General features: G+C 42.8%; 2 protein-coding genes across 2 annotated transcripts in view; both read right to left on the bottom strand.

The window, feature by feature from the left end:
• Positions 1-1,371: 1,371 nt before the first annotated feature.
• Positions 1,372-8,446, bottom strand: LOC106105806. The gene is made up of 7 exons (XM_013286258.1): positions 8,260-8,446; positions 7,552-7,690; positions 6,610-6,873; positions 5,640-5,766; positions 5,032-5,187; positions 4,118-4,278; positions 1,372-3,462 (listed from the first exon to the last, which is right to left on the bottom strand). Exons 3-7 carry the CDS (start codon positions 6,754-6,756, stop codon positions 3,076-3,078), a joined length of 978 nt encoding a protein of 325 aa, XP_013141712.1. The 5' UTR covers positions 6,757-6,873; positions 7,552-7,690; positions 8,260-8,446; the 3' UTR covers positions 1,372-3,075.
• Positions 7,513-11,034, bottom strand: part of LOC106105667 — a 6,394-nt gene continuing 2,872 nt past the window's right edge. Inside the window, exons 6-10 of the mRNA XM_013286091.1 lie at positions 10,502-10,735; positions 9,715-9,916; positions 8,917-9,103; positions 8,260-8,430; positions 7,513-7,690 (exon numbers count right to left, since the gene is read on the bottom strand). Coding sequence (XP_013141545.1) covers positions 7,513-7,690; positions 8,260-8,430; positions 8,917-9,103; positions 9,715-9,916; positions 10,502-10,735 — 972 coding nt within the window. The remainder of the gene's footprint in view (positions 7,691-8,259; positions 8,431-8,916; positions 9,104-9,714; positions 9,917-10,501; positions 10,736-11,034) is intronic.

Below are 11,034 nucleotides of genomic sequence, written 5' to 3'. Positions count from 1 at the left end.
GGCTGCGCCCGCCCGCGCGCGCACCGCGCAGACGTCACGCCCGTGCGCAGCGACACCAGCGACGCCGCACACCGCCACCCGTCACTGTGCTCTACCACTATCTACATCCATATGCTATATTGTCATGTATATATATTTAGATGACTATAAAATGATGCTTTATTTTCGAGCGAATAGTTTCCTTAGCCCAGCCGATCAAGGGTCAAAAAGAAAGTAGAGGAGTCAAGTTGAAATCTTTCCGTCAGATATGTATGTGCATGCAAGGAAAATTGTGTTTGAATTTTAGACTTTTTGAGAACTTTATTTCTTAAAATGAAAAGGATAGGAGGCAATGATGATAGCACTTTCACATAATTTGCCTCATTGGTCTTACCAATTTGCATTGATGTCGCCCACTGAATAGTTTAATGGTTTATGCCACGGTCTATTTGTACTCACAGTTTGTTGTGTTAAACTAGACAACTGACCATAAAAGGTGCAGAATCGCTTTCTTCATCGAGGTCGGCGTCTTCGCTGGTAGTGGTGACGATCGGCTGGCAAGGGCGCGCAAGCTGGCCAGTGCCGGGAGCGCACTCTTGAGCGCGCGCGCAAGCCAGCGCCGCCGTGAGCAGCGCGCACACCAGCCGCGCGCTCATCACACCCGCTACTCTATGGCTAGAGGGCCCTATCTCGGAACTTATACTTCACACAGGGCCTCTTTGACCAAAACGATACTGCACACTCTGACAGCACCACCAAAAACATGTCATCTTTGACAACTTCTTTCAGAATATTTTTCATCGGTAGAATTATTTCAATGACCAGATTTAAACAACACCGCAATTATATGTAGCAACACTGAATGTATGTACAATAATTTTAATAAGACTTTTATTTATAGCTTCGGTTTATACTTATACTTAATTATAATTAACAATAACCGTTATCATCCACCAAAATGTTATTTAATTATAGTTACTTTTGTTTATACGTGTTTTAAAAACCAAACATGACAGTGCCGCTTTGCCGCGCCGTTTTGTCCTGTCAAAAATAAGGCGGGAAAACCAGATTGCTGGAGAACTTTGTTAATGACCTTCTTTTCCAGGTTAATACATATCAAAAAGCAATTTGTAAGATAGCCAATGTAATAATATAAACAACACAATTATGCGGGTAACACAGTGGTGTAAGCAGAGACTACGAGACTTGCATTTTACTTAACAAAGTTCTTATAATTTCCAAAATCTTATGGAAAGAATTAAATATAAATATGCTTTGATTTTTGTTATATTATCCTTTTGTATAGAAATAAAACCAATTGTGCCATTGTATTTTATTTATTATCATAAATAGACACATAGAGCAGGGATTAAATTAAATTTATTTCACCTCAAGAGCTAAAAAATGTAAAAAAAAAACTACTAATAAAAACAGGCGGACATAACACTATTTTTAATTTCTATCGGTAATATAATGTTGGATAAAATTGGTTTATAAAAATACTTAGAAATCCACAAAGTTTATCATAGAATACACTTTTTAGGTCTGGAGTTGAAATAAACCATAGGTAGGCCATACTTTTCAGCCTCAATTCCTCTCAGTTATCGAACACATCACAAATCATTATCATCGTATATTTTTATAGCCCACCTATTTAAAATTTGCGCAACATTACTTCATAAATTACATATAAGACGTACATATATTTTTATGTAGATTTCTTTTTATACATTACTTTCAACGTTTTACAAATCTAATTGGGACTTTTGCATATTAAAATATTTTGCAAACAAAAACATCTATTTTAACATAGATCTGTTTCGTCGAAGAACTACTGATACTTGAATTTGATTTGAAAAATGCTGAAATTGTTGATCAAAATTGAGATTTTAAAACTACATTGATAGGGTACCATGTTACCGAGAACTCACTACATCTAAGTAATGCAAAAGCGGTGCGTTTCGTGTTCACTGCGCAGAATATACTGTAGATGTAGCGGGGGGTAAAGGTACGCGGGAGGAGGGGGCGAGTACTGCTCAGCGCAGCTTACCCGAAAAAAGATTAAAACTAGCTGTACATATTTTTTTTACACTTTCTCCTTAGCTTAATACCTGGTTCACGCTTGATCAGTACACTTAGACAATAGCAAAGACCAGGCATATTATAGTATCACTGGCGCCAGTTAATATTCACTATTCCAGTTAGATGCCAGTCGAGTATTTGAGAGCGTTGACCAACTGTACTGGCCATGTATGAATCGAGCATAATCCTCGTGTATATATTTGTAGTTGAGTTGTATACATTTGTAGTTGGATTATATACATTTGTAGTTGGATTGTATACATTTGTAGATGGATTGTATACATTTGTAGGTGGATTGTATACATTTTTAGTAGGATTGTATACATTTGTAGTTAGATATACTTATATTTCTACTAATTGTACCTTTGAAAAGCGATCTCTTGTAACTTAAATAGCGTAAACAATAATTATTAGGTGCCATTAGATCGGTATTGCATTTGTAGTGAAATAGGCTTTTTTTATTTAATCACTAAGTTACATTAAACATTGTCTTGATGAATTATTTATTACATTGCATTTATTTATAGAAGCAAGCGGGGACATAAAATCTATACTTAATTATGGTTTTGAACGCGTCTATATGTGCGCGATATGTCGCTGTCATTATACACCGTTACTTTATAATCTCACCATACATTTCCACTAATTATGAAAAAACACTGAATTATAATAAAATCATGTCTACATTAAAAAAATTGTACAAAGGAACTTTATTACATTTGGCATAAATCTGATATTTTAATAGTTCAGATTACAGTTTTCCGTAAACTTATTACTATGTTAGTGAGATTCTAAATTAACAGTCGGTGTAAAGTATCATAGATTCACAATTTGCATTGAAAGGGAAGCTAAGTAATCCAAGTTCTGCTGTCAAGGCTAAGTACACATGCCTCCGAAAGGCAAACAGTCAACATTCAATTTTGTATTAATAAAAAGCATTCTAGAATCATCAATTGCCAAATTAACGTTTGACTGGTAGAGCATACCGGTATGGAACACATGTTCCATCGAGACTTATGCTCCACGTGTGCTCCCATCCGAGGCGTCGTTCACATCCCGCAGCTCGCCGTACCCGCGGCGCTCCGCCAGCGGAATGTCCTGAGGGTCCATGAACACATCTAACGGCTCATTAAACGCGTAATTTTCAATCTTTTCTTCATTCGGAACAATTTCCTCATGTTCCGTGCTCCCTTCACCATGTTCCGTGCTCCCTTCACCATGTTCCGTGCTCCCTTCACCATGTTCCGAGCGCGTGTGTTTCTTCTGTCTGTCGTGGTGCGCGTCCAGCAGCGGCTGCAGCTCGTGCGGGAGCGCGTGCAGCCGCAGCAGCTTGTCCAGCAGCGTGTCGGCGAGCGAGGTCGCCTCGCCGCCGCACCACACCGCGCCGCGCACGTACATCCACTGCACATATATATACTGTTAGGAATAATGAGTACCGTGCTATAGAATTGGCGCAACTCTAGATTATCGGCATAAACGTCACGTCCCTAGCTGACAGCTGTCAATGTCACTACAAGTATGGATAGATTGGCGCGCAACTCGAGACTTGACGAGAAGTGTTGCTCCGAGTTTAAAGCGACAGTATCAATTAAATTAGTTGTATATATATATACACTTTAGACAACGCACGCGATTCCGTCTGCATGGAAATGATAATGCTATATTGTCACTTTCTTATACAATGTGAGCATGGCTCCTGTAGTAGATTGTCCTGTGTCACAGAAGCCAATCCCTTCCCCATTAGTTCATTATTATTGATTGAAAGCTTTTTTAATAACCAATTTGTTCTTTCAGACTATGTTTTACATTTGTGTCAAATTTGAGAGAGTTCAGCCTTTCTTGAAATATAAAATAACAAACATTCATCTAAACTTTCTCATGTATAATAGTGGTACGACCCCGGGATTGGTTGGTTGGTATGCGGTTCTGTTTTACAGATTTTCATAATTAGTTTTTTATGTTTACATTTTGACGACTTGTATATTACTATTTTTTTTATTCAGTGTCATCAAATGATAGTGTTTCTAGTTATGATGTTGTGTGTTTGGCGGAGCACCTTGTGGTGCGGCGCGTGGTGCAGCGCGGCGTAGAGCGCGTGCGGCAGACGCGGGCGCGCGGCGTGCCCCTCCGCCTCCAGGCGCAGCGCCGCGCCCACCCAGCCGCAGCCCGCCTCGCGGCCCAGCGCGCGCCGCACCGCCCGCGCCAGGCACTCGCTCTCTGACACCAACATAACACACTTTCTTATGTACCACGTCAATCGATCATTTTCAATGTTTTTTTTTTATAAGCAGTAAAGAAGCAACTTTTCTATACTTTCTGTAACAGTTATATTTTGACAGTGGTAGTGCCCGCTTTAACATCTTAGCACTGCAGGGCTGGCACGCCCCCAGTAATACCACGACCACATAGAAGACAGGCGTGAAATGGAATCAATGCCGTGTTTCGTCCGATGAGTGTGGTGCCGGCGGCCTAATTTAGGTCCATTTCTCTTTACCACCCTTTTCTTATAAGGAGAGGTTGGGAAGAGGAAGTGGATTTGACAGTGGAGGAGATGCATAGGAAGGGGAAATATCCTCTATATGTGCGTCTCCTCCTCCGTCGTACAAGGGTAGGCAACGCATCTGCAATTGCGGATATCTATGGGCAGCGGTCGCTTCGCTATTTTGGCGGTTTCAGGTGGTCGCTTGCTCGTTTGCCACCTTGTTATATAAAAAAAAAAATAACGAGGATTTTCCTTTGCTAGGCGTCTCATCTACCTTCAAATCCAGTCTTATTGGAATTTAGTAAAGTATAGGGACTAATATTAGATTTCTGGCACCACACTCACGAGAAGCGGCTTTGCTTCCACTTGACGGCAGTCACCTGTGCGGTCGTGGTATTGCGTGTGCGAATTTTACAATGCGAACATGTTAAAGCGAGCTCGAGCTCTGTTAGTTTCAGGTGTGGGTGTTCTAAGAGTATTCGTAGTACCCTTGCGCGCCCACTCGGAGTGCAGCGCGCGCACGAGCGCGGGCAGCAGCTGCGCCAGCACGGCCGCGCCGCGCGCCCCGCCCGCGCCGCGCCGCGCCGCGCCCCCCGCGCCGCACGCGCCCTCCGCCTGCGCCCACAGCGCCGCTGACGCACCCACTGGACAAATGCATCATACTAATGTTATAAACTAGCTTTAACCCGCGACTTCATTGGCGTGGAATAAAAAAAAGTAATTAACTTTTGTGTCTTTCTAAACTATGTTACTACATATATGCTATTTTATCGAGATCCGTTCAGCTGCTTTAGATTACATCTATCCATCTAAATTTTCGCATTTAGATTTTAGTAAGATGTCAAAGTTTAAATGTATGGATGGATGTTCTTTAAAGTTTGTAGACTAAACTGCAGAACGTATCTACGTGAAATTTGGCACAGATATAGAACAAAGTGTGGAGTAACACATGGGATAACCGCATAACGGTTAATTCCCAAGTTGAGTTACCAAGGAATACATACATACAGCGCGGACAAAGTCGTGGGCAAAGACAGCAATAGACATGTATTTGAAAGTACACATATAGTATGCATATTGAGTAGCGAGATGGTACCGATGTTTAGGTAGAGGCTGTGCGGGCAGTGCGCGGCCAGCGAGCGCGCCACGGCCGCCGAGCCCGCCGCCGCCGCCAGCGCCGTCGCCTGCTGCTCCCAGTAGCGCGCGCCCGCCGCGCTCTCGCCCTGCACACACACATCACACTATACATCTATCTTCTATACTATTATAATAAAGCGTTAACACACACTTCTTTGTTGCCTAAGATGTCAGCAATTACAGCATATTTTTTAATTATTCTTTTTTTAATAAAAAGCTCTACACTTACGTCATGTTTTAGACTATATATTTTCACGACATTAAAAAAAACCTTAATGTGGGAAAGAGACCATAAGTTGCTGCCAACATCAAGGAAGGAAGATTGCCATAGTAAGGTAATTGGTATTTTGACATTTGCAATTAAGAATTTGACAAATGCAAACAATAAATTTATAATTTCATGCGGATGAAGCCGCACGCGAACAGCTAGTATACATATATGAAGACTTCAGGTTACATTTGTACAAAATGGTATAATTTATAAGTTAAATGTAAGTTTTATAAACTCTAATGGCCCCTAAATGGCGCCGAACGAATTTTGCACAAAACATTTTCTTCTGAATATGTTAATTTGAGTTTGTTAATAAATTAAGGTTAATTGGACAGTATAATGGTTTTATTTAAAAAAAAAGATCAAAACCCAACAGTACTGTGGTCACGTTGACATTGTAGATACCTAATAAGAATGTTCCTTTATTACTTTATGTATGAGGTTAATGAGGTCGTTTTTGGTATGAGGTCTTATGGTTTCACTGACAATGTAGCGTTACCTAATGAGATCTCTTTATTACTATGAATTGTATTTATGTGTATGAGGTAGCATGAGGTCGTTTGTTGGTCACTATATTAGTCATGTCTCAAGTGTGAGGTCTTGAGGTAATACTGTGTGTAGGATAACATAATGAGGTGTGTGTGTGTGTATGACTCACGGTGTAGGGCTGCGCTAGGAGCGAGGTGAGCACGCGCGCGCGCCGCCACGGCGTGTACAGCAGCACGCGCACCGCGCCCCACTCCGCGCGCGACGGCAGCAGCGCGCCCAGCTCCTCCTCCTCCTCATACTCCTCCTCCCTCTTCATCTCCCTCTCTTCCTCCTCCTCCTCCTCCTCCACCTCCTCCTGCTCCTCTTCCTGCTTACTCTGCTTACCCGCCCCCGAGTTGTACTTGCGCTGCAGCTCGTCGCATTTCTGTTCACACTGATACAAACTATCGTCAGTCAAGGTCATAATGCCAACGTGGCTTTATATTTGAGAACACGATTTTCTTTCGCAGTTTGCATTCTGACTAGGTGACATACTGCCCATAAAGGCCTTTGCCTATATGAAGAAAACAGTATTAAAAAAATGGAACGCGAGGAAAGTGTCAACAAAAGATATGTATATAATTTTAGTAAGTACCAAGGTAATAAGATGTTTTTTTGTATCAATTTTAATATTTTTTATTAAAAGTTTTAGTGTTACTAGCGCTCTTGGCGAGATTTCTAAAACATCCCGATTTTACCATGAATGGAAGGACGGGATAATCTTATATGAAACCGTATATCAACTGCTAACTTCGACGCTCCTTTTTATCAAACACCCTGGGCGATTGCTCTACCATGTCCTAAACCAGCACTATAAATGATTTTAATATTGGCTTTAAAAACTTTTGTTACATCTCTTTGCGATTAGTATATATTCTGTCTTTGTCACACCTCTTAGGTACTTGTATACATTCCATCTCTGTCCCACACCTTAACGACTTGTATACATTTCGTCTTTGTCACACATCTTAGCAACTAATATACATTCCGTCTCTGTTGCTCTTGCGAGTGTATGTCAGTGTTTCTCTGTCAGCTACAGGTGGAAAAGGGGGGAGAAGGGAGGGACTCTTACAATTTCCAATGCGTACACGAGGTCCTGCTGCTTGGCGCCGCAGACGAGGAGCTGCGAGTGGCGCAGCACGGCCGCCACCAGCGCCGTCACGCCCAGCAGCCCCGGCTGGCCCTCCGTGGTGCCCACCTCGCACGCCACCCTGATATAACAAACAAATTGGAATATTCAATTTAACATGACGTCTTATATGGATGTTAGGGATATTTGTGCTGACGTCGAATCGTCAAAAAAATTAAACAGCCTATGCAAAAGAAGTCTTAGATACCTATATAATTATTGTCTTATTACCATGGTTTTATTTATCGTAAATAATTAAATATTTAACAAAAAATCATTGAAGACAAAAGATTCCAATCTTTGTTATGCTTCTAAAAACAACTGGATAATATTCAAAATTGAAATAAGTGGGTCCGAATTGCAGCTATTCTGCATAAAACAAAAAAGGAATCACATCAATCGGAATATAAATTTCAGAGTAATCGATGGAGATAAAATAATTAATCGGTGTAGGAGATGCATAGGAAGGGGAAATATCCTCTTATGTGCGACTCATCCTCCGTCGGATAAGGGTAGGCAATGCATCTGCAATTGCGGATGTCTGTGGGCAGCGGTCGCTTCGTCATCTTCAGGTGGCCGCTTGCTCGTTGGGAACCTTATGTTATAAAAGAAAAAACTAAAGAACAGAATGTACTTTTAGAAGTAAGGTACCGTGCGATGTAGAGCACGTGGTGGTGCGGCACAGCGCGGTCGCGGATGGCGGCGCGCAGCGCGTGGCGGGCGGCGCGCGCGGCCGCCGTCAGCCCGCCCGCCGCCGCCTCCAGCCGCGCCCACTCCGCGAACGCCAGCGGCGCCGCGCCCGCCAGCCGCCGCAGGATGCTCCTGCACGTCAGCCAAATCCATGTTTCACTCCCGCTCACTATTATTATTTAGTTCGTAGCCATTAACAACCATAATCCAATCAAAAAAGCGATGTAGAATGTATTAGTAAAAATAATGGAAAAAAAGAAATATATATAAATATAAAAAAGGAACTCATTAATATAGCAGAAGGATTACGCAACAAAAGAGAAAAAAGAAAGATATAAACTGTGCAAAAAGAAATCGGACTAAGAGTCTGTAGATGTTGACTTAAAATAAAATAAAAAGATCAACCATAATCAGCAAAATGTCATAGATATATATCTGTACAGCCTCCCTAGAAAGATGTCGACTTGCGATACAGCTAGTGGAATTGATAAAATGTGTTTAATCCACGTGACAACCATGTCACTTATCGAATGTTATTTACATACATTTTTGACTTTTCGGTTAGCTGTTGTTGTCTTGTCTAAAAAAGCAGAAAAAACAGCGAAAAGATGTGCATACTTGGCGTCAGCGCGCATGCGGCGTATCTCCGCGTCGGCGGCGGCGGAGTGCGGCGCGGAGGCGGCGTGCGCGGCCAGCAGCAGCGCGCGCAGCCAGCGCAGCCGCCAGCACAGCAGCGCCGTGCGCCGCGCGCCGCGCGCCCAGCCGCAGCACGCCTCCCACAGCCGGTCCACCCACGACAGGTAGCCTGCGCACACCGCCTCTGCCTCTAGTACTACCTCTTGCTCGCCACTTCGCCCGTTTTATTCAATAGTAGCCTATGTTACTCACTGATAACATAGCTTTTTAATGGTCAAATTTTCTTTACAATATTAGTATATATATACAGACGAAACGACACGCGACAAATGTACAATTGTTGAGTTTGATAGTGTGTTGCTAGAACTTTATGTTCGCTTTGAGATGTGAGAACAACAACCAATAGGATACAGTTTTTAAATGTACGAAATGAAACCGGTTAGTACTCAGCTTTTTATTAATATCATATAATTTGCGCATCTTATTGATATCTGATTTATTGCATAAGAAGTGAACTTAATATTGTTGCAAGAAACAAGGCAATTTTACTGTAAATGAAACACCGCGAATTTCCGCGATTGTACAACAACAGTATAGTTACTTTCTTTTAAATTAATAATGTAGTGTAGGGATTTGACAAATGTTTCAAATTTGTCTGTAAAATAGTAATGTCAAAACATTTCAGTTGAGTGAGTATGCGCCGCTTTATTTGGCGGTTCAAAGTGATTTGTGCAGTGAGCAGTAGTCTCTGTGTAATGGTGCGTAGCGTGGTGCGTGTACCGTATTCGTCGGTGAAGTAGTGCGGCGGGTCGAGGAAGAGCGCGAGCAGGCGCTGCGCGGCGTCGGGCGCGAGGTGCGCGGGGTGGCGCGGCGGAAGCGCGCGCGCCGTGCCCAGCGCGCCCAGCAGCTCCTCGCCGCACTCGTACTCGGCGCCCGCGCGCCCGCCCAGCGCGGACCAGCCCGCGCCGCACAGCAGCGGCACCTGCGCGCCGCACGCACTACACTACTCACACCGCCTCTCAACCCCTCTCGGTTTGACTGATCACATTGTTTTTTTATGGCAATAAAATGTTATTTATTTATTTCGTGATGTCATTTTCACGACGTCGTTACTCTATCTATATTAATATCTATACAGCGTACACATTTTTTTTATGTAAGATGTCAGTAATCACAGTATATTTTTGAATTTTCCTTTTTTTTTATAAAAAGCTACACTTACACAACGCTATAGGCTATATATTTTCATATAATTTAATTTAGTTGTTGAATAAATTAAATAAAATTGTCACATAACAAAGGGACAAAAACTAAAAGACAAAAAAAATGAAGAAATGTAAACAGTGCCATTTTTTTTTAATATAATGCGAATGACGCCGTACGGGAACACTTAATACTTTTATAGTTCAAAATCCAGTAGAGACACGATTTTACTGTCACCATACCAACATTACCGTTTATTGTATCAGTGGTTTAAAATTAATTTTGAACACAATATTCAATCAAACACATTTAGATAGACGAGGCTGCTGTGAGGCTGCTGTGAGGCTGCTGTGGAGTACGGTACCTTGGCGAGCATGAGCATGCGCACGGAGAGGCGGAAGAGCTGGTGCGGGAGCGCGACGGGGCGCAGCAGGTCGGCCACGTCGTGCGGCTGCGGCGCGCGCTGCGGGTCGCCGCCGTCGTCCAGCGCCCCGCCCGCCGCGCCGCCCGCCGGCCCTTGCGCCCGCCAGTGCGCCGCCGCGCGCGCGCGCTCCACGCGCACCCACACCGTCGACAGCGGCAGCCCGCTCTCTATTATCTGTCGCAACGGTCAAACTACCTCTCAGCAAACCACGCAAAATTATAATATAGCCAACAGATAGAACAACGGTGAAAAAAATTTTAAAATCTTAAAATTTAAAGGTTAAATAAATTGTTGAAACACGACGTACGGAAACATGACAAAAGCTATAGTCCAATAGCAGCAAAGCACAAAAGTTGCTATAGTAATGAAAACTGTTAGAGCCAAAATGTCCGCGACTTCGTCCACGCAATATTAAAATAAAAAAGTAGCCTATAACATGCCCGTCTATGTCAGCTACTTTTCAGTGAAAGTCG

This window comes from Papilio polytes, unplaced genomic scaffold (assembly GCF_000836215.1).
Source record: "Papilio polytes unplaced genomic scaffold, Ppol_1.0 DF822733.1, whole genome shotgun sequence".
NCBI lineage: Eukaryota > Metazoa > Arthropoda > Insecta > Lepidoptera > Papilionidae > Papilio > Papilio polytes.
This window is presented reverse-complemented; position numbering and strand designations above follow the sequence as displayed.